General features: G+C 30.8%; 3 protein-coding genes across 4 annotated transcripts; 1 reads left to right on the top strand and 2 right to left on the bottom strand.

The window, feature by feature from the left end:
* Window positions 1-9: 9 nt before the first annotated feature.
* Window positions 10-14,202, bottom strand: LOC116773125 (kinesin-like protein K39). Its single transcript, XM_032665521.2, has 10 exons — window positions 14,141-14,202; window positions 13,997-14,075; window positions 13,443-13,556; window positions 13,124-13,311; window positions 8,919-9,061; window positions 7,318-7,492; window positions 4,780-4,877; window positions 4,559-4,666; window positions 4,094-4,269; window positions 10-4,023 (listed from the first exon to the last, which is right to left on the bottom strand). Exons 1-10 carry the CDS (start codon window positions 14,185-14,187, stop codon window positions 1,918-1,920), a joined length of 3,234 nt encoding a protein of 1,077 aa, XP_032521412.2. The 5' UTR covers window positions 14,188-14,202; the 3' UTR covers window positions 10-1,917.
* A 2,183-nt stretch (window positions 14,203-16,385) lies between these two features.
* Window positions 16,386-19,815, top strand: LOC116773113 (isopentenyl-diphosphate Delta-isomerase 1). Its single transcript, XM_032665506.2, has 6 exons — window positions 16,386-16,547; window positions 17,018-17,137; window positions 17,221-17,406; window positions 17,483-17,611; window positions 18,269-18,444; window positions 19,420-19,815. Exons 2-6 carry the CDS (start codon window positions 17,018-17,020, stop codon window positions 19,562-19,564), a joined length of 756 nt encoding a protein of 251 aa, XP_032521397.2. The 5' UTR covers window positions 16,386-16,547; the 3' UTR covers window positions 19,565-19,815.
* LOC116773112 (photoreceptor outer segment membrane glycoprotein 2-like) lies at window positions 19,788-23,678 on the bottom strand. 2 transcript variants are annotated; one of them, XM_032665504.2, is made up of 6 exons: window positions 23,409-23,678; window positions 23,175-23,331; window positions 22,735-22,909; window positions 20,864-20,984; window positions 20,159-20,266; window positions 19,788-20,081 (listed from the first exon to the last, which is right to left on the bottom strand). In XM_032665504.2, exons 1-6 carry the CDS (start codon window positions 23,616-23,618, stop codon window positions 19,809-19,811), a joined length of 1,044 nt encoding a protein of 347 aa, XP_032521395.2. In that variant the 5' UTR covers window positions 23,619-23,678; the 3' UTR covers window positions 19,788-19,808. The 2 variants fall into 2 exon arrangements, with proteins under 2 accessions (XP_032521395.2, XP_032521396.2); XM_032665505.2 differs by having other exon boundaries at window positions 19,788-20,072.
* Window positions 23,679-24,002: the final 324 nt, after the last annotated feature.

The following is a 24,002-nucleotide window of genomic DNA, read 5'->3' as shown; positions in this document are numbered from 1 at the left end:
TTTCGACCGTACAAATGTTCAATTGCTATATATTATTAGTATTTTTTTTTTGTTTGTTTTTGAATTGACTTATTTCGAAATTGCAATTTTTTACGCTCGCAATAATCAACGATAACGCAAGAGCGCAGACTAACGTCCGAAGGTTCACACTTGAGACTGGAGCCGGCGTTACAAAACCTGCGGCTAAGGTCACACTACTATTTAAATTATTTAAACAGATTTATTATAAATAAAAGCAATATTCTATCAATGGCAGGTATAAGGTACAAGATCAAAGGTAGGAGGTGTGGACGAAAATATATGATGCTTTTAATTTGACAATTAATAATTGTTTTTATTCAAAAGAAAATTAGGACTTGCAACATTAATTTCGTATGTCGCTGAATAGTTGAACTTCCCAAATAAATAGGCTTCGCAATATAAACTTAAACGTTTGTTGTTAAAGAAAAGACTTATAGTGAAACTGTATCTACTAATCTTATCCAATCTTAATGATACATTCAAATAAATCAAAATTTGAAAAAAAACCACTCTTTGTTGGTCTTACAAAATCACAAAACATGAAATATTTTTCAGATAATATATTTATATTATTAGGAAACTGAAAAGTCTTCTAATTAATATTAAACTAGGTACCAGCCCCGGCTTCGCACGGTCTATTTACAAAAAATATAAAATATCCTATTTCATTTTGAGAATTATCAAACTTATATTATGATAACTATCAAATGGTACTCCCGATTTAAACTATTTAAAAAGTAATTTATAGATACAAATGTAGGCTTGAAAACGATGTTATTTATTTTGATAAGACTTAATACCGTATTTATGTAAATAACTTCCCAATAAACGCTTTAGGAATGTCAAATTTTTAAAGTTGTAATGCATATAGTATGTTATCCTTAAGGTAAAGACATATGCCACCGCAGACTTTTCTGTAGACCTATATAAGATATACAATTCCACCATATATTAATTTGCTATATCTCAAAGGCTTTAGGCAGCGTTTTCGTTAAAAGCTCTCAGACGGCTCATGTTTTCCCGACATCTTCAAATGTCGTTAATGTACACACAAGTAAATACAAAAACTTACCAAATTATATACTAAAACCTCCCTCGAGAATCACGCTATATAATCGATGCAGTAGTTTTTCCGTTTATCGCGAACAGACAGACAGACAGACGCGGGTAGGTAGGTTCGATTTATAATATTTATTGATTACAATTTAAAACTTGATGATGGGAAATTAATATTAAACAATCTATCTATATTTTTTTTTCAATCTGCGTATTAAAGTATAGAAGACAGAATAAAATCAAACAACATATAGAAATCAACAAAGATAACTATGAAAATATACATACATACAGTTTTTCCTTATACTATAAAAATATTTTTTGATGAGCTATTCATTTTCAGTTTATGAAGTATTTTATTAACAGTTCAATATTAAATACGAAACATTTTTCGTTACCATCTTTTTGATAACTCAAAAAAAAAATACATTACTTACGTAAACGTACGCTGAAACATTATTAGGAAATGATTATATTGAATCTAATTAATACACATAAGCAACATTCAGCTCATCGCACATGTATTTCAGGTTAAAATTATCATTAAAATAATTAATAATTCCAACTACTACTTTCAAGTAGCACGTAATAAATGAAAGTCAGTTTTTATTTTTTTAGAATACTACGCGTTTTTTTTTTATTTTATCTCTACACGATCTCGACGTTTCGATTACTTTACAGTAACCGCGATCACGGACAGACGAGATGAAATTATCTTTCAACATTGGATTATTTAAAAATATGATAATAAAATTGCTTGGTATCCGAAAAACTTAGTTTCTTTTAAATTCTTACAATCGAAAATCTTATTTATTAGTAGATTATATATTTTATGTTTAATCAGAAAGAGTCTGACGATACAGCCTCCCTTCTTAATCTGATTAAATGCTGCAAATATTCAGTGGGAGTCCGCCTTTGAACAGCGTCTTTGTATTTCTGCTTACTCCTCTCTCTAAAATTCATTAAATAATCGTCGTATTTATTAACAGAGTTCTCTAAACTGTTGCAGGCGCTTTTTATTTTCCTTTCGAAAACATCGAAGGTCTTAGAACTCTTTAAGCTGCTCTTCCTTGCATTTTTATATGAATTATTATAATCGTCGTCATTGTTTGATGCGCCTGCGCAGAAACAGGTCGCTCTGGTGAAATCGTCAAACTCATCATACATTTTTGCCCTCATACTTTTAGATTTAACCGATTTTCTTTCTGAACATGGCGTCGTATCAGTTGTATCTGAACCGCATTTATTCCATACAAATGAATCGGTCTCTATTTTATTTGATTTTATCGATTCACAATAATTGTTGTCTAAATCATTATCAACGCTCCCCTCGTCTGATACATTCGTGACCGTGTTGACTTTTCTCTGCCATTCATCACTGCAACATTCTGCTGGTGTTACATCTATGTCCTTGAATCTTATAACTCTCTTAGATTCATCCCTTTGTCTTGTGGGAGACAACTTTATATTGTACGGATACACATCATCATTATAACCTAATATTAATTGCTCGTAATCTTTTTGGCCTATTTTTCTTGAAGCATCTACTGTCACCCTCGGTAGTATTAAATCCTCTGTATCTGAATCGTCAAAATTAATTGATCCTGAAGAGATATTGCTTGCTGTATTCGAATAATCACAATCACAAATATTTTTTGTGTTATTTTTGTCGCATACTTTATCACACTCTAACTTTATATGGCTATTGTGATTTGATAATAGATCTGGGGTAGTCACTGCACTCCTCCTTTCATTTTCTTCGTTAACTCTTGATGGGTTATCTGATATTTCATCAGATGACTGCGATTCAGAATCTTCTTGAAGAATGGGTGATATATTGATGTTTATTACAGGTGAGGCATAATGTTCGTCTGTAGATGGCTTAATACTTTCTATTTTTTTTATATACTTTGAATAAGCTGATAAACGTCTCCTTCTTCGAGGTGGCGGCTGTATGTGTGTTTGTGTAGACCGGTCGAATGTCGACACGTTATCCGTCATCACAGAGGACGATTTTAAAGTTATTTTTCTATGTTCTGTCGCTGTTGATCCATCTTTGCAATATAATGTACCATGCTGAGAGCCAATCGCTATATCTTTTACTCTCGGGGTCATTGTGATCGTCTCAGTACTGACGTCTTGCCGAAATAAGTACGTCAAGTTCTGAGTACCGATAACATACGTTTGAAGATCCGTTTGGACGTCAATGCCTTGATCTTTAACACGAATAACAGATTTTCGGGTTTGAGTGTGTGCTGGTATACCAATTTTCCTTTTGTTCCTCAAAGCTTTTTTGCTGATCTCCATCAAACGTTGTCGAGCATTGGAGCAGATTTTCAACTCGCCTAATGCTTGCACCTTAGTTTCATGCTGTTTTTTATCAGGTGTATATTCTGATTTCGATACATCTTCATTCTTTCTAAGCTTCGAATACAACCTCTCTGTTACAGACGCTATGATCTCAGCGCGTTGGTTATCATAAAGTATTGGTACGTGTGTTTTGGTGCTGTCGTAATTTTTTTCGTCAGTAACAATTTCATTATTAACACCAGCATCAGATAAACGATGTTCTTTAAGACGTTGCGACAATTTTTCATCTTGCAGAACTTCTTGTGATCTGAATTGACGTTTTTTATGTCTTAGAGGCACAGCAACTTCAATGTCACTTCCGCTTTTAGTTCTTTCGAGGGCCGGTCCAAATAGTTCATCTATTTCTTTACTAATTTCATTTCTGACTTCCATATTTCTTTCCATATTAATATCCGAACCTCCGCTTGTGATGGAAGATTGAGTCGATTCATGATTACGAGAATCAGATTTCGAATATCCTACATTCATTATATTACCTATGTTTGCTTCTGGATATGAAACATCTAAGTTTTGTGCCTTATTTAACTGCAACTTCCAATGCTTATCATCGTATTGCAGTAAAGCTAAGTCTGGTTTCTGTAACAATATATATTAGACATTAATAAAATTCCTAACTAGTTTCTAACTTCACTATCTGTAATCTTACGTATTGTATGAAGTGATTTTCTAGTTGAGCTATAAGTTGATTGTACTGCGCTTGTATTTCTGATTTGGTTACAGCTGTTTTAGTGACGTTAGGTCGCGCTGGTAGTTGTCGAGCTTGTGACGCCCAACGAAGGGTTGAGGCTGATTCTCCGTAGCAGGCTGCACTTGGTGATACAGCTTCAAGGAAATTTTGATAATTATCAATGTTAAAAATGAACAACAATGTGTGATTTACTAAGTTTATAGGATCTAAAATTCAACTTTTTAATTTGTTTTTCTGTTCGCCTTTTATTATAAATTAAAAACTTTCCGTAATAAGTTCACAAAGAAAATTTAAATCTTTTAACATTTTTATTGTTGGTCAAATTTAAAAGGGATAAAGAATTTTATTTATAAATGAAGTTATCTCCTGACGTTGAAAATTTTTGTCACTACGTCATAATAAAAAAAAATTGTAATGACTTACTCGCTATAATATAAGTTTTTCCTCCGCCCGTAAAACACTCCTTAAGCAACCACGTGAGAGCTGAATCGCGAAAGGGAACGAACCTGCCGCGGCCAGAGCCTCCGCTAACTTTAAAGAAAGCGTTCAAAATATACAAACATTTTATAAAAAAAAAAAAAAATTAGAAAAGAATAACAGTTATGCTCCCTTACTATGAAAAATAATATTATTGCATTTTATACCTAGAGCTGATATGACATTGCTCAGCGCGACTAGTGATTTGTTAATGTTAGATCCTTCCTTCTGCCTGCCACCACAGCCTTCCCAACCGGACTTTTCGCTGGAATTAAAAATATTACTTAGTACTTTTATATTTTAGTTTGTATTTATTACTTACGCTCCTTGTAAACATCCTTTTACTTCTTTTCCCCCAAATATCATTGTATGGAATCGTTTTAAAAGTGACGTGATTCATGATATAATTAGTATTAAAATAATCAAAGACGACCCTCATGTCATCGGAAATGTCTGACCTCAACCTGTTGTTTTAAGCTAAAAGGGCTTACAAGGAAATAATTTTTTGATTGTTGATTAGCACGATCTTCTTAATATAAACAATATTGACCTCTGGGGGTCAAGAAACGGCCTAAAAGTTTCCTTATTTTTTAATAGTGGAAAAGTACGGCCTTAGGGATTACTTCTATTTTCATAAAGTAGGGTTGTCAACTAACATGTTTACACGGCACGTGTTATGCTTTTTTTTAAAAATTTCTAATTTGGTTACCCCGAAATAAATACTAGAGCATATAGACTTGCTTAAAAAGTATACAAGAAATATATAAGATTATTATATTCTATTAAATCTGTTGCTGCAGGCTTTGTTTCGTTGTATATTTTAAATATCTTCAAATAAATTCTACAAATAATTCATTTAAAATTATATTAAAATTATCTAATTACATACAAAAAACTTGAATTTTATTCAAAAATTAATTACTATTTATTTATCGATATAAATGCATTTTGTTTTTAAAACGAATACTACTTTTTTTTTTTAATACTCATCAAAGATTTTAGGCTATGGTTGACAGCCTTACGGAAAGGCCGATACAAGGTAACATCATTATGCCGGAAATTTACTATGATGTGTACTGTAAATTTAGATTTGAACTTGCTTTAGTAAAAAGTAATAAGCTTGGATTGTATGTACAGGATCTATAAAAAAGTACATTTTTGAGCACCACAGATATATATAAAAATTGCACACTTATTAAACACCTGTGTTAATGATAATTAAAAAAAAATCTGCTGTCATCTTGAACCGTAAACGGCATATAGAGAACAATATGAGATATGGCTCTCGCTGTTTTGTTGCTCTTTAGACTGATTATATGCTGAAATTTCACCGCCCGTTCGTGTCGATTTTGTTTCAAATGGTATACGTATAAACTGATTAAATTACTGTGTTCATAATGAGCTATTTAATTATTAAAGATAAATGTTATCCTTCGTTCTTGGTTTGGCATCACCCTTCGTAATATATAAGGTGTACAAAATAATGTTATTAGGACTCTAACTATATAAAAAAAAAACATACGCTACTTACATACATACGTTAACATACATTATTCATATAAATGCATATCAAGTATCTTTTATTTTTAATTCTAATTTATATGAAATTAAAAAAAAAAAAATTTTTTTTTTTTGGTTTTTATTTGAGATTTAAGTGTTTGACACCTGTAAACCTTTATTATTTACAAAAATACATAGTTCATGCAAACCTGAATGACAGCGTATGACTGTATGTATTGGAAAGCAAATTTATTAACAACTAGATTCAATTTACGATATAAATATCAAATGTATATAAAAAAAAAACATATGAGAACTTTTCCAATGCAAATCATGACATTACAAGGAACTTATATAATCTGTATAACAACACTAATATCGAAATCCATTGCAATATAGAAATATGTATAAAACAATGTCATTATATAAAATTACAAGCGAAATTCTGATGCAGCGCGTATAATTTAAGAGCGTTCAAGTCATTTACTTTCGACTACAAAAATACCCAAAGGCCGCTGGAAATGCGATTCTACGAATTATCCGTCATTTACAAAACCCGATTGCTGATTTCCATAACAAATAGACCATGACATCCTGTTATTTTCTAAGTCTATGAATAGTAATGAACAACACGACCTCATGCATTCTGCGAGAGTTATCGTTGGATGGTATGAAACAAGGCGGTCCTCTAAACACTAATGGATGTCAAACGTACCGACATCTTCCTCATTTTTATGTTCATTTAAAATAAGGCACAGCGAAACCCGACAATTATTGTTTGGCGCTAACTGTCATTCGCGGGAAATAATTATTAATTAAACGATTCCAACACCTAAATTATAATTCACAAAAATTATGTGATCCCCGAAAAAATATGAATGTGCTTTTCTGTTTTTAACTATTTTTTTTTTTGTTTTTTTTTTTTTAACTTAAACTTTACGGTCTTTGTGTGGAACGATAAGTGTAAGGAGAGGTTCAGTTAGTCAATGCTTTCTCCATATTATTACCTGCGTGTCTATTGTCTATTTTAAAGTTTTAATTTTAAAGTCAAGATTGCATACCTTCTAGTTTTTCTCTATGGTCTCTATTAGTAACTGATATGGTCAAATATCGATGTTCCTTATAAAAAGGTTCTTACAGGGCACAAAAATTAATAATCTATAGTAGAAATCAAAATGGCTTGTATAATCATCATGTAATCTCACCTGCCAGCAAGATCAGCAAGATGTAAAGTAGCAGAAGCAGTGGACAACTCCAGCAAGGCATGTGATCTTGATGAGGAGCTGTTGCGTTTGGTGGCAGCAGTCCTTCTTCGCCTCGCACCCTCGCTCACCACAGATAACAAAGCCTCTAAATCGTGAACTGGTACCCGTCGAAGATCTAAAGAAATTCCGAATTTTTAAAATTGTAACTATTTTACGTAAATATATTTTACTTATCTGTCTCTATTTTTTAGCGTTCGCACGAATTCCATGGACTCGTGATTATTTTTTTTTGTGAATTCATCAAATACATAAGCAGCTTATTTGCACCTTCGGCTCCGTCTATTTGAAGTTAACGCACCAAAAAGTGCACCAAAAGAAGTCTTCTTTCCCGGAATTCTCATTATATTCATACCGAATCATAATTAAATTATGCATCCGTGAAAATAAATAGATAAACTGAAATTTATAGCATTTATGAATCTTATCGCGTTGTGTTATCGGCTTTACACAGGAAATTTAATAGTCAGTTTTGTAATATCAATTTATTATTAAATAATCTTACAAATCCTTGTACAATAAGACGTAAATCTCAAATGATTTAAATTCACAAAAGTAGAGGATAAAACGGGAGTTGTAGATGTTGTTATTTTGGGACTTTATCGAGACTGGTAGTTTTGAGATTCCCAAACACCTTCAACGAATAATTCTCGAACTTACCATACATTACTTTAGTAAAAATCTTTACGTGTTTAGTGATAATAGAAAAAAAATTTCGCGTTTGAACTTGTTCATTGACTCCGTTGCCTGGATATAACTTAATGAAGGTTATTTTATTATATAATGGGAATACAGTACAACAATCATGATTATACGATAAACAATAAAAACAAACATGAAATATCTAATGAAGAGAGGAAAAGGATGAGCAGGAAACATGAATGGCGGCCTCGTCGCTAAATGTTCCTTCCAGGCATTTGTAAGTGAAATCCTTATTTACACTTTCGAATTCTTACTTTTATTAATCAGAAACTAATACGATTTAATTGTTTACATCATTCGTTTATGTTTGCGTGTTAAACAACCGGTTAATGATCCACAGTTAAATTACTTTCCCACTGTAGCGTTCAAACTATAACTAATGTAATAAGTTAATAACGAGATTTAAGTAATCTGTGACATTTTAAATAACATTCATAAAGTTCGTGATAATTAGAATTCCATATTAATAGCTCCTAATATAAATTGCTTTTTCTTTACTTTCGTTATCGTGAAGAAAACAAAAAGTAATTAGTCGAAAAAAACCACCGACAGCGTCGATTTCATATATAACCCGATATATATTATTTAAATAAGGACTAATTATATTATTATTGTAAGATTACAAAAAATATTAATACTAAAATATATTTTTTTTAATTATGCTGGATAACTAGAATAATATTAATGTCAGAAAAGACATTTTACTTTTCGTCGGTTTGCAAGAGACGAAACCTCTCAGCATTCCATGGATTCACCGTGCGGGTGCAGGGTCCATCGCGTTGCAGGGATAAGGTTATAGATAAGAAATTTGATTGAGATAATAAATAAATATGAAAACTTACTTTGAACGTACGTCCCTTTAGAGGGATTTTCTCTCACCCGCAAATCCTTCCTCGCGTTACCCTTTCGTCTCGGAAGAGAGTTGAGTGGCAGGACCTCTGTCGCCAACAAATCGTGAACCCTCTCGTTGTATATCTCGAGATAGCTAAAATAATTATAATATTACAATATTATGAATTTAAAAAAAAATCTAACAATACATACTCTGCGTTATTTAGCCACGAAATGAACATATAAAACTAGGATAATAATTTGAACTAGCAAAAGTGAAAGTTTAAAAAAATGTTATACAATAATTAATAAGAAACAAAAAACTAGTTTCATATTAGAGACGTAATATAAAGAATATGTAAAAAAACTAGCCATTTATATTGAAAATATATGTAAGATTAAATCTATATTAGTAAACAATCACTCGCAAACATCACTCGCGATCAACACGTTAAAAAAATATTTACATTTAGACAAAAAAAAAAACATTCAATAATAAAATTAGCAACAATTAACACAAAGAATGAATATTTTGATATTTTTCATAAACATATTATGATCGAACAATATTTATATCTCATCACGTATTTTTTTTTAAATTTTCATATGTACCTATCTTGTGAAATCAACTTTAAAACCGTTATTCGTGATAATGGTTGGTAATTTCTGTGAAAGAGCGTACGGCGGGCTGGATAAGTCTTCAATAACTGACGTAGGGCGGCGGATTTCCGCCCGAGCGAAACCACGAAGCCGTATACACCACAGCGTATACCATGACACTGTTTTTTTTCAGATTACCCAATAATTTCCAACCTTAATCTACAAAAGTGATTTTCTATTTACGGTATTTTAACACTAACAATTAAAATAGATTTAGATTTAAAATTTTCGTTTTTACGAATTTTTAAGCAAATTATGTAATTAGAAGTATAGTTTTTTTTTTTAATATATTCTGATTCTGATTTATTTAAGACAGTGTTTATAAAATTGTCTGGATAGCAAATTTATCTTCGTATATTCAAATCAAAAATATATAAAATTTGAAAAAACTTACTTTTTGAGTATTGCTTATATTGAGACGAGATATACTTTCATAAAAAAAATCATGTCTCGGATAAATAAAGGCAACATTTTTTTTTAATAATGTCATTATACCTTTATATAACTCATTAATTATTTAATTGATCCCATTAATCTATATTCAAGGATTTCATTATTTGAATGACTTATATGTTTATTTTTATTTTCTTAACTTAAAATGTATGTACAATAATATAAAACATTAAATTTATTTATAGCTATCAATGTGATGGCAAGGCCGAGAAAGAAGGTATAATATACTTCTCACGTTTACAACTTTACCTTTGACGTTGTAAAATCCACCGAAATTAAAAAGAAAAAAGAAAACTACGATGTTATCACTATTTCTGTTGGCGATAAAATGTAGGCAATAAAAATAGTAGTAATCTTCTAAAGCAGAAATCAGAAATTATCCAATGTTTCCGAACAAAATCTGCTATCAGACTGCTGTTCAAAAATTTTGTAATAAATAAGTAATTTCGGAGGGAAAATAACAAAGTCTACGACAACAGAAAGTCTTAATAACATCAACAACAGTTTACCGCCGGCCATGATTCAGACATAGACCCTGAAGACTTTAAGAATAAATTATGTATCTTCCTCAACTTATTATCACAGTTTATATCATGTTGATCAATTTTCATCTATTTTTTTATAAAAATACTCAATATATAAGAAATTAGTTTTACGAAATCCTATTTGAACTTCTCTTAATTTAAACACCGAGTTGTTGTAAAATTTTAAATTATTTTTTGATACTTTTGGATATGATAATAAATCATTGTTAAAAGTTTTCGGTATCTAGTCTTTTTATGAAAAAAAAAAATTAAAAAGTTTCTCTCCACTATTAGCTATAATCAAAAACGGTTCGTTTTAAAGCATAAAAATATTTTATCTTAGTAGTGAAACCGTGGGTAATAATCTTGTTTCACATAGACGATGTCACGGGCAACAACTAGTCGATGATAAATTAAAAAAACCTGTTTTTAATAAAATGCAGCCCTTCAAATGCTTGCTCCTATGTAAATGTCAGGCTCCCTGTTATTTATTGAAGCACTTCAAATGGAAAAGTTTCTCAAATTCTAAAATATATGTTGTTCGTTTTTATTACAAGTTAAATCAGCTACAGCAAGAAGGCCGAATGACAATATTAAACCATTTTAAACTGGGTAGGGAGAGGAACTTGGACGGTGAAGGTGAACGTTTAACGCGCGTTAGATAGGTGCCCCTTAAACCTACACCTGGGTCGCAAGTCCCAGACACTGTTAAAGCTCCTCTCCCTGCATCGCGATGGACCCGGCACCCGCATAGTGAATCCAGGGAATACTGAGACGTTTCGTCTCATGTATTAAAAATAACTTGACGAATTAATCTCAACGCATTGATTGATGTTCTATCTGTTACTATACTCAATAATGAATTTATATAATTCTTCTGTTAAAAACAGAATTCCGGTTAATGTTAGTTGTCCAATAAATGTTAACCGTGTTTTCTACATGGAAAATCAATGTCAGCTTACGGTAATATGTTTGTAAATGACACGATAACAATAAGGTATACAAGAATAAGGGATGGAGTAATGAGACATTTCTAACAGCTTATAAAAACTAAATTTATTACTTTAGCCACACACTACCAAAGTTTCGGTTACTTTACAGCAACCGTGATCACGGACAGACGATATGAGAATCACGGTTGCTGCAAAGTGACCGAAAATCCGGTAGTATGTAGTTAAAATAATTATAAACGAATAGTAAATCGGAAAAATATTAGTTTTATTTTAAAAATTCTTACACCGCACGTCAGCAGATACAACTGACGTGTGTAGTTAGTATTGATAGAACAAAGTGTGGTGTTAACATTGCGTGTTGTTTCAACCTTACATTATCTCTATTTATTGCTTTTCCAACTTAATCTAACGCGTCTTACGATACTAGGTGTCTATAAAGGATAGTTTTTTTTTTTAATTTAAAACCCAAATACTTTTCTATTTAAATTTATACTACTAATATCTCAAAAAGTTATAGTCTAAACATTTTAAATTAATTTGTATTTTTATTAATATTCAACGACCAATGACCATATATCATATAAATAAACCTTTTCGAATTGAATTCTGGATTTTACTTCAAATATTGTGAAAAACTTGTAAAAAGTTATAAACAGATAAAATATAATTAATAATCTGTGGCGGAGCTCTTTAACAAAATGAATTATAATAAGTTTTAAATATTACAATTTTAAAAATCTGAAATATATTAGTGAAAATTCGTAATACTATATTAAAGTTGTAGTTGTAATTGTTAACGTAAAAAGTTAATATCATATGAAACAAACAAACTCAAGTTAATTTCCGAACAGATAACAATCAAACGACATAACTTTAACTTCCAAACTAAACACCGAATAAATGGAAAAGCTTAGGTTCAAAAGAAATCAAAGACTTTAATAAAAATTTATCAGAAACCATTCGAATGGCGTGATAAGAAACCATTGGCGGGAATTCTTTACACTGAATGCATAATGTGAAACAATTTGCTTTCTCACAAAATTACCACATATATAGAAAATTGAGAGCCTTCGTTTCCAATGCAAAGAGAATATACCACTTGGATATTTCCTCTGTTAAAAATAAGTTAAAATCTATTAAAAATATACGTATAAAATATACATATTTTATAAAAACTAATATCTATAATTTATTATGGATCTATTAAATCAATAGAATAAACCAGTTTTTTTTCATAGTGGTTTAAATGGGCGAAGATCACAAATTTAATATAAATATATCATATAATATTCACATGCATTTGATAAAACAAACAACACCATATAAATGAAACTAATATTTTCGGATTACTATGCGTCATTTTATTATTTTTAAAACTGAATACTCCCGACGCGACGTTTCGGTTACTCTGCAGCAGGCGTGATTACGTGTAGATGAGATGTCAAAGACATTCACATCTCGTCTGCCGAACGTCCGAACGCGTAGTAATCCGAAAATATTAGTTTCATTTAAATGAACACATGCGAAAATCTTAGATGTCATTGACACCACACCAAATACTTTTAAATGATGTCACCAAATACTTTAAATGATGATTTAAATGACACACCAAATACTTTTAAATACCTGACAGTTATATCCAGAGGGTTATGTCTGGCTAAAGCTCGGCAAATCAGTGGAATCAATCCCGGTTCTTCTGGAGAACCCATCATAGTGTGGGTCTTCCCAGTCGCGCTTTGGCCATAAGTTAAAACACAGGCCGAACGACCTTTTGCTATCGTTGACAAGACTTCACTTCCAACCCTATCAAATACCTAAAAGATATTATTTATAATGATCATTGTAATACCCTGATTGGACTTAAGATATCAATAGCATTGACGTTAAAAGATACTTACAATTAAATAACCCAAATGTTAATTGAGAAAATAAAAGTTTAACATACCTTTTCCTGTGTCGCATAATTAGGATGTGAACTTGCACAGGCGCTATCAAAAGTAAAATCTGCGAAGTAACGACGCACACGCTCGCGACTGTCTCCAGCGCCTGATAGACTCACCTAGCAATATTTTAACAAAAAACATTTGCTATAGTTTCTGACTTTAACGTTATTTCTAAATAAAACATTGTTGGTCCTAAGAATTAACTTCATACGATTGGATTAGGTATATGAACAAAAGATCAAAATCATATAAATGTAATATTTAACTATTTTTATCACATATAAAAAAAATATAAATAAATTAATAGTACATACTTTAGTTTTCATTTAGGTATTTTCTGTAACTTTTTATTTATTCGTTTCTGTTTTATAACGTAAATTTATTAATAATAATCCATTTTTTTCTTTATTTCGTCAACTATTTTTCACGTTGTGGAGATGAAGCTTATTTTGAATTTGGTGTATTTAAAATCAGTTGATGACACGTGAAATACTTTAAAAACAACAAAGCGATTATAATGTAAACTTCAAAAGAATTATGATTATACGTAACTTACCTTTATATTCGTTATTGCAACAGAAGTTTCATCTATCACACTGACGACCTGTACACGGTCCTTTTCAGATTTTAACTCCCTAGAAACAAACCGTTCAATTTACTCTAAAGTTTAACAAGATAAAATCAAATAATATACACGAACTTATCCGTGAATGGTCGAATTCTTATGGCTAGCTGTACGTTTGACATAGTTATACCACAGCAAATACAACAAACTCAATTTTATATGAATGAGAATGTTATAACTTAAAAATCTTAGCCTCAGAGCAAGTTCCGTCGTAATAAACTATTTCGGTCAGCAGCATCCTCAAGGGATAATTAAGTCAGAAATAGACCATTCAACAAATCGCCTTAATGTTGCGTTTTAATGTGCTACTGGTTTTAAATAGATTAAAAATATTTACGATTAGTGGTTTATTACGATTCCATACAGACTGATGGACTTTGCTTTATGAAAACTTAAAAAAATATAATTTAAGCATGACTATATTGGGTTTTATACCCATAATAATTGTAAATTAAACTCGTTAATCATCACTACCAAAATTGTAATAGTATATATATAACATCAGGTACAACTATCATATTTAACTCTTACGACGTTAGGACGAAACTTAAGAATAGTAACATAAAAAAAATTCAAATAATTAAAAAGCTAATTTAACTACTATCCTCCGAAATTCGTACAAAAAAAATACTCCATCCTTAAGAATTTACTCATCTTATTATTTTCTATAAAACCTAAACATTAGGTATGAGCATTTAATTTATACCTTATTCCCTTAGTTCACATTCTTTTCTAACACACTTAGCAATAAATATTTAAAAATATGGATTTGTATATGAAATCATATTTTGTAGGTACATTATTATTATAGATTAAAAATTCAGTATTCACCAAGAGTTTATATATAAATATATACTAAACCTTCCCGCGACTTAATACTCGTGGAACACTAATTTATGTATTATTTATATCAATAAGTATAATAACTTAAATAAATGTAAAGTACGTCACTCCTTTTGCATCGTTTACTTGCCAATGAACATCCCGTCGAAATCAGTTCAGCTCTTTCAGAGATGAGAGGAATAAACAAACAAAAGACCAAAAATATAATAAAAAATATTAGGTATATGTACCGTATATACATTTATTAAAAAACTGATTATTTTAATATTACAAACAGCCAGTCTAATTATTATAAAATGTTTTGGCAACAGCTATTAATTTTTTTTTTTAATTCTCAGTTCTATCATAATTCAGTTGCTTTAATTAAGTTAAGTCTTAATTTTAATTCACATTAAGTTTTCAATTCAATTCCCTTTATAATTAAACACCTCACAATATATTGTTAAAAATTATTGGAGACGGTTTTTGTTTAGATATTACTAGCAAGTAGTACGTATGAACGCATGCATGCAAACACGCACAAACTGACATTGACCTCAAACTTATAATTCCGCTCTTTTTACGTGGAAGTTAAAAAGGTTTCTTTAAGTAAGAGTATGTATATGATGCCAAACAAAAAAGTAATGCGCCTGATTACTTTTTGACCATTGACATTTTATACGGCCATAGTTAATAACAATTTATTCTTCTTCATTCAATTGACAAGAAATGCAATTTCGTTATTTAATATGCTGGAATATTGTTATACTATCAAGAAAAAGGGCTCAAGGTTGACACAGCCGAGTTTGCAGTTGTATGAGGACTGAAAGAGAGTCTCTTGCGATTTTGAGCATTTCGGATAAACGACGGATAGACGCAGATGCTTCAAACAGATCAAAAACAATTTACAGAATTACTAAGAGAACGGCAATGTTCTCTCAACATGACAAAACAGTAAACAAATCTAATAAATATAAATCAACTTTAACTCTTACTTTTAAAATACATATATATATATATTTTAATAATCGTTTATAAAAGTATTTTTAAAATTATAAAACAACGAGTAGTAATCCGAAAATATTAGTTTTATTTAAATGAATACTCGCCAAAGTCTTAGATTTCATTATTATAAATGTTTTTTAAACAATCGATCATAATGAGAAAAGCTGAAATATATATTCAATTATATTAACTAATGGAAAAGGCTCACAAGTCACAAGAGTAAGTGACAGATCGCTAGGAACGCAATACATCGATTTTTTAAAACACCGATATACTGTTTACGTAAATATTGATATTTGATGTCCTAATAGCGATATTTTTTGTAATCAATTTGACACCCTTACAAACCGCTTTAACTTTAAAAAATACATTGGTATAGTAAATAAAATACTACGTTCTTGGACAATAATCAAATAAACAGCAGTATGTTTTTGAACTTATGACGTTTTGACGTCTAAAGAGACGTAGAGGAATTATGCTTAACGTCCATTTTTAATCTATTACCGTCGCAGTAACGAGTAGACAGTTAGACACTAGACAGTTCTGTCGTCAGCAAAACAAACCAGTTCTCATTTTGGCATATTTATTATAAAGCGAAAAGCTCCAATTACTAATTTCAATGTTAAATTGTTATAAATATATCTAAATCTGAAAGGTGAGTCATCAGTTCAATATAAAATAAAATACTATCTATGTAGATCACAAATGTAGATAAATCAGAAAAAACTGTTTGCCATTTCTACGAGCACCGAATAGCATATTTATTGTGTTCTATAATTAAACTATGCTAATGAAATTTCAATTATGGTGCTACTTTTTAAGATACAAAATAAGTGGTCTAAGTAGAAGTTTTTTTCTAAACAACCCTTTTCGAAGCAACTTCGTAATTAATAGTTATTTTATGTCACCATAAAGTAGAAAATTTACGATAATAACATTAAAAAATAGTAAACTTTCTACTTATTTCCCATAATATCATTGGTATAATATGAAAATTATATAAATTTCATTATAATAAATAAGATGTATTTATTATCCATTAATCTCATCAATATTCACTGCTGTAGCTATAACTGGTGATAGTGTTTAAAATTTTCATCATTCTATGTCTGTTCTTTGTTGAAGATGCTGCTAAGACGTTTTACACGTTCCCTGTGGAACTCTTCGAGGTTCGAAAAAAGGTTCCTGGTGTCTGAACCAGCTAAACCTGAACCTGATATGTTAGATGGCGTTGAACCTGTACAGGTCTGATCTATTTTTTATTAATAGCACAATTAACAAACAGTTAATAAAAGAAATATATTAATGATGACATTAATTATTTTTAGGCCGAAGCTCTAGATAAGGATATATGTCTGCTAGTTGATGAAAAAGATAATATTATAGGAACAGCTCCCAAAAAGGACTGTCACAAGGTTGGGCCAGACGGCAGTATCTTATTACACAGAGCTTTCAGCCTGTTTCTATTCAACAAAAGAGGAGACATGTTTTTACAAAGGAGATCAAGCCAAAAAGTATGCATATATTTTATTAATATATCTCTTTTTTCAATGTCACCGATACAAAACTATGAAAATAATGTTTTTAAAGGTGACATATCCGGACTATTATACAAATGCCTGCTGTAGTCATCCCCTCTACATTGATGGCAAACCTGAAGACATAATAACAGCGGCCAGACGTAGAGTAAATTTTGAACTCGGCATACCAATGGAACAGGTGAATTTGAAAACTTAATATTTGACTTTATAATTGCTTTTTTCATATACTTTATGTAAGACAAATATTTCTCTGTGAAATATCATTGTATAAAAAATGTATGTCTATATTTAATCTGTGGACATTGATGCCTATGGGATGGTGTTCTAGTCATTAAAAAGTATAGCAGAATTTTATTATAAGACTTGTGACGGTATATAATGGTTTATACAATCCGCTGAGAAGCTTCTAGAAGAGCAATTCTATTGACCAGAATATTTTTTTTCATATAAATAAGAATTTTTAAGATTAAGAATAATTCCATACTTTTGCAACATCTAACATGAACACATTTACATAACGAAGTCAAATCCCAGAGATTCTCGATAGAATCATGATATTTTTGATATTTATGATACAAATAAGCCGAGGAAGCTAAAACTTTGTAGATACTTAAAGATTTTTGACTAAGCATTTTAATCTTGCTCGCAGATAAAGTCTTATCCACCAATTACATCTATTTATGCACAATAATTTTCCAACCAAAGATTTAATTTCGTCTCTCAGTTCACAAACTTCCAAATCTAATTCAAACTAGCACTTATACAGGATTTATTTCTACTGAAACATATGATGTTAGAGCTCGCTTATAGTTTTAGTATTTTATTAAATATCCAGTTGGATCCTGAGCTGTTCACGTTACTGACACGTGTTCATTACCACGACCCTGGCGACGGCGTCTGGGGTGAACACGAGATTGATTACATACTGTTCCTGCAAGCTGATGTGAAAGTTAAGCCAAATCCCAACGAGATATCTGAGTACTGTTACGTGCCCAAAAACGAATTCAACGCGTAAGTTATATTACAAAATATATGTTTTTTTTCTAAAACACTTTTAAAAAATCTAGTACTTATTCGTATACTAAATATTATGTTCAGTTATATTTTTAGATATTCCTATACACTTGACTTTAGTCTATCTGTTCGGATCAAAGAAGTTTCTAATGAAAATTTAATTGACGATCAAATGTATACTGGAAGTGATCTTTTTATTCCTATCATTTCAAGGTTCACATTGAATTAAACTATAAAGTCTTTATAAATAATAATTAATAAAGTTATTATTTCTCTTACTAATCGGACCATAAAATTTCAAAATGACATTGACAGATTTAGTAAAAAAAAAAAAACAAGAGGAAATCGAAGACTGCCGCGGTAAAGCTATTGCATAGCATTTTTTATCAACTTATGCAATTATAATTATATATTTATTTTATTTATGCAATTTTTTTTTTCTTTGATATGACTCGAGTTACACTTTGAGCGTGGTGACCAATAAATTATTTTTTTCCTTTTATTAAAAAATAAGAAGTTAATATTGTTCAAAAACAAATCTAAAATAAACCAACAAGAATACAAAATCATAAAAAGTAAACTGTCGAAGTAAAATGAAAAATTGCCACTCGATAAGGTCTAACACCTAGCGTTGTGTGTGAAAGAGATAGAATCAGTTGTGAGCAGTAACCTTCATACGTGTAGTCGCACGCACACACGCACCGTGCCGAAGTTTGCCGAACTTAAACGACGTTCGACGATAGGTGTTAGGAATTTTCGTTACGGAATTTCTGGATTCGGTCTCCGTGCTCAAGGCCCGAGATAGAAGCTATGCAATAGCTAAAAAATCTCGATTCGTCTTTTTGGACAGACGAAGATCTTAGTCCATGCTGCTAACCATTACTATTCCTTGTTTTCATTGATTTTTATCATGTTAATGTCTTTAGAATATAAATTAAATAGTTTTAGTTAGAACGTTACTTCATTTTATAGCTTCCTGCCAACGTTGGAAGGTCCGATCACGCCATGGTTGAACATGGTCCGCCGACATCGACTTAAACTATGGTGGGACAATCTTCATCGCCTCAAGGAATTGGCTGAACCTGATAAAATACATAAATTCCTTAACGAGAAATAATATATATAAAAATTCAATTTTCTTTCTGGCTGTATGGCATTTTTAATGTTTAAGTTCAATTGTACCTCTTTATATTTATTATTATTATTATTATCTGTATATCTTAAATATACCAAAATAGGTGCTTGGAAGTTTTTTATCATTGTTTGCGTTGTTTTCTATCATAGACTGCAAATATAATATCAAACGTATGAAAGTAAAAAAATAAACATATTATACGATGTATGTAAATAAAATGATAAATTTATTCATATATTGGTTTTAATAATTCATCTGAGCTGAGATCTGAGACCGATGAGGTCATCGACCTTTTTTTACGTGACGCAGCAGTGACCCACTGCAAGGTTCGCGCTTGACGGAACTTTCTTTTCGTTAATTGCTTCCGTTTAGGAACGTCCTCAATTTTTGTATCTGTGTCAGATCGTAACAAATATGCACTACACGGCGTTTGATTGCCAACATGGAGGCCGTTTTTGTACGCTGTGTGAAGATATCGCACCGCTACTATCTGCGAAATCTATTCCATTATCATTATTATTTCCAATTAATGTTAATAAAAGTAAAAAAATATATAAGCAGTATTATTTTATTTACCATGGCTAAAATGATCAGAAACATGACAGCGTTGAATCTCCACGATATTGTCATCATTTCCTCAATCAACTTCTCCTCGCAGCCATCTCTCCAAATTGTTAGCTGTTTCTAAACGTGAATAAGGCAATTGTAAGAAAAACATCACATGGAATCACTTATAAACATTGGAGGTTAAAATAATGGATATAACAAGAAAGGAAAGTACGTAACGACAGTCGCGCTTAAAAAATTTGGAACTAGATACGACTGTCTATTTAACTACATGCAATATTGAAGAATATTAATAATAGTTACAATAATTACTCGACTTATACCTAATGCCCATAATACGAATTATCACTCGTCTCGCATTCAGGATACCAAAAATTTCAACGTATTTTTTAATAATCATACATTCTTATTGAAGCTTATTTGTGAATGAATGAAGTTGAAGCCAACGTCATAAAGCTGATATACATTGATGGGAAGATTACGCAAGCGACATAAGGCTATAACCGCCATCCTCTCTCAGGCTCACAGCAAATGAAAACGGTCCGCCTGCGTCTATTTTCTACCATTTAAAATGTCCATGTCTTCGAGACAAACGTAAATAGACGTATTAGGACGTGTCGTTAATCATCTACTGTCTTATAATCACTTATTACCAGCTGATATCACAGTTACATAGGAGCAGTCAGTTATAACAAACAAATACTAAATACTCACTCCTGGATCATACTTGTAAATTTTCCCTATCTTCGTGACACCGTGGTGCACACAAGGCCACATAACATCCATTGAACAACAGCTGTACGGGACGTTATCAGATACAAACTTCTGAACCGAACTGACAATGGGAATATTTAAAGTATTCATAGATACATAACAATAAATCTACGGGGATGAGGTTATCAGATAAAAACTAAGTTATTTACAAGCACAAATTCTACGCTTCATAGCAGTTATTGTTTATCATCTGTTTATTTATGTGTAATGGGTTATTTATACAAACAACCTAAGTGCTTACTTTAATATATACAGATAAGCCTTATGAATAATTCTGTATTTTCTTGTATAATGACGATTAATGTTAGCCCTGCATACGATTTTAAGTTTACACGTTTAAATGAAACAAGATTTTTCGGAACATGTAAATATAAAATACCTAGTAAAAGAAATTCAAAAACAGTGTCAAAAAACTTAGTTTCATTTAAATTTGACAGCGGCACCGAAAGGTTGGTCCAGCGTCCTCCCGGTAACGAAAACAATATCTTTTTCACGAATGTTAATTACCTATATACATTTCAGTTTTCCTTAACTTCATGGATAAAACTTATATGACGTTTCCTATAAAGTATAGTATTAATTAGTAATGGATAACGCCAGTCTGTCAATGCCATTTTTGTCAGGAAAATGTTTTATACTGATATTAACATCCAACGCGTTGTTTACCACCCGTTAGATGAATGATAAACTTAAACTTGTAAATAATCTGAGGATAATGAGATGAATTATCTCTTTAGAGATCTTCCCGATTAGCTAAAACCATACCTAAAGTTTGGCAAGAAAGACTGAACAATGAAGAAGCACTTTCTTCTCACATCATAATTAATAAAGTGTATATTTTTACTATCACAAACTTTCCTCAGTATACGAGGCAAAGGCTGTTTTAGAAACGCAAAGTTTGTCCTTAATATTGTTCACCTTTGAAAGGAAAGCAAATTACTTTTATCACTAAGGTAAGGTACAGGCTTTATTACAACTAAACAGTAATCGAATAATCTATTCTTGAATACGGATGTTTCGGATTACAAAATTGTATATGCATAAAATTTAGATTTTTTTTAAACAAACCGTAGCTTGGAAATAAGTATCAAATATGTTATACATATTACACACTGAATAACATAAATAATACAATATAATAACACAGAGATTATTTTCTAATATTCTAACTCCCTCTCTGGAAAAATATATTTATGGCATAACAATTAGTAGTACGTACTATATAAATACTTTTGTTACACGAAGCGGTGTTTGGTTAGATTGAATAGGTTTGTTAAATAACTTTCAACTTGCGTTTGGGTCTGCGTCATACAAGACAAATGAGTATGGAAAGCCATAAATATTTATACTCCCTCTTATCCTAATCTCACTGTACCCACCATTATTATTCTCAATCCTCAAACACATACTTGCGTAATAGCACCACTACGACATCTATTTTTTACCTAAAGGCGACCGCCATTTTGCTATAACTTTTATATTGAACATTTACGATAGTACGTACGAAAATAAGCGTGCAAATACACGAACTAAGTTCAATTTTAGATTCTACTATAAACTCAGTAGTTTTAGTCAGTTAGTAGTCCATGCAAACACACGAACTAAGTTCAATTTTAGATTGTACTATAAAACGCAGTAGTTTTAGTCAGTTAGTAGTCCATGCAAATACACGAACTTAGTTCAATTTTAGATTCTACTATAAAACACAGTAGTTTTAGTCCGTTAGTAGTCCAAGAATAAATAACTGTTTACGATTTACATATGAGAACCGTACAACGATGACAATATGAATTATATAATCTGCTACTAACGATATAATCGGGTCCATATTTTGTCCGGCGTTATACCACGGAATAAAAAACCATTCTTGGTAGTTAACTCGACCACAGCAATGGAAACGTGTTTGTAATCTATCAATCGCAACTTTAGACGGTAAATGAGTTGCATAGCGAAGCATTGCTTTAGTTATTCCTCCTTTTATTTTTGCTGAAATAATTAACAATCAACAAAAATTATTTCATTTTGTGTAAATATAGCTTTACATAGGGAATAATATATACTCCGTTTATTGTGTTCTAGGTAAAACATGTTGCAAGAAAAATCGCAATAATAAATAATAATTGAATAATAAAAAAATATTTTTTCTATACTGGTTATGAATTTTCTAAAGTCTATAGTGAGTAAATAATAACAAGTAAGAAAAGCAATTAATCGATTCTACATTAGGTACCATTTGTTTTATTCGATTTACCTCTTATAATTGTAGATTGAAGTCCAGAATAAAACATTATTGCTAGAAATATAATGATTATTGTTATCAATGCCCACACGTAATAAAATAAACCGTTTGTAACATTATACTCTCTTTTATGTAGACCAGCTTTAAATAATTGATACAGGCCATAAAACTAAAACCACAAATGTTTGTTATATTCAATTCACTTTAATATTTGTATAATAAAAATTCCAATAATTTATTCTGAACCTCAATCACAACGGCTATAATCGATCCACAAGCAATAATCACAGGAATCGCATTCCCATCCGGCCAACAAATTAAATCTAATAGCGTTCCTTCATCACTCCTAATTGCTTCTGATGTATTAACTAGCCATACCAAATAAAATATTATTACAGGCATACAAGCCATTAAGAGCATCCTTATATTATTAAAAGATGACCACGTTAAAATCATTATTTCCAATTGTTATTTTATAAAGAAAATATTATGTCCGTTTAGTAGATTTATTGTCAACAAATTGTTATGGCGTGTGTCATTTAATCTTATCTCTTATTTACAACCTGTCATAATGATTTATTTCAAGCAGAAGGTAGAATATAATAGCTCATTATGCTTTATTATACATCACCAAAAGTGAAATAAATACAAAGGAGGTAGTGAAGAACAAAAAACGACCTATCGCTACAGGGAGGGTATTATTTACTCAATCACTATGAAGTCGCATAATTTAAAGTTGACTTTAGTTTAGTACTGTACAGTGTACTGTACTTAAGATTTTTTGTTTAATTTGTTTTTTTTTCCCAAATACTCAGTTTCATTACTAAAAATAAACTAAAT

This window comes from Danaus plexippus (genome assembly GCF_018135715.1).
Source record: "Danaus plexippus chromosome 18 unlocalized genomic scaffold, MEX_DaPlex mxdp_20, whole genome shotgun sequence".
In the NCBI taxonomy this organism is placed as follows: domain Eukaryota; kingdom Metazoa; phylum Arthropoda; class Insecta; order Lepidoptera; family Nymphalidae; genus Danaus; species Danaus plexippus.
The sequence above is the reverse complement of the archived record's forward strand: the minus strand, read 5'-3'. Positions and strand labels throughout refer to the sequence as shown.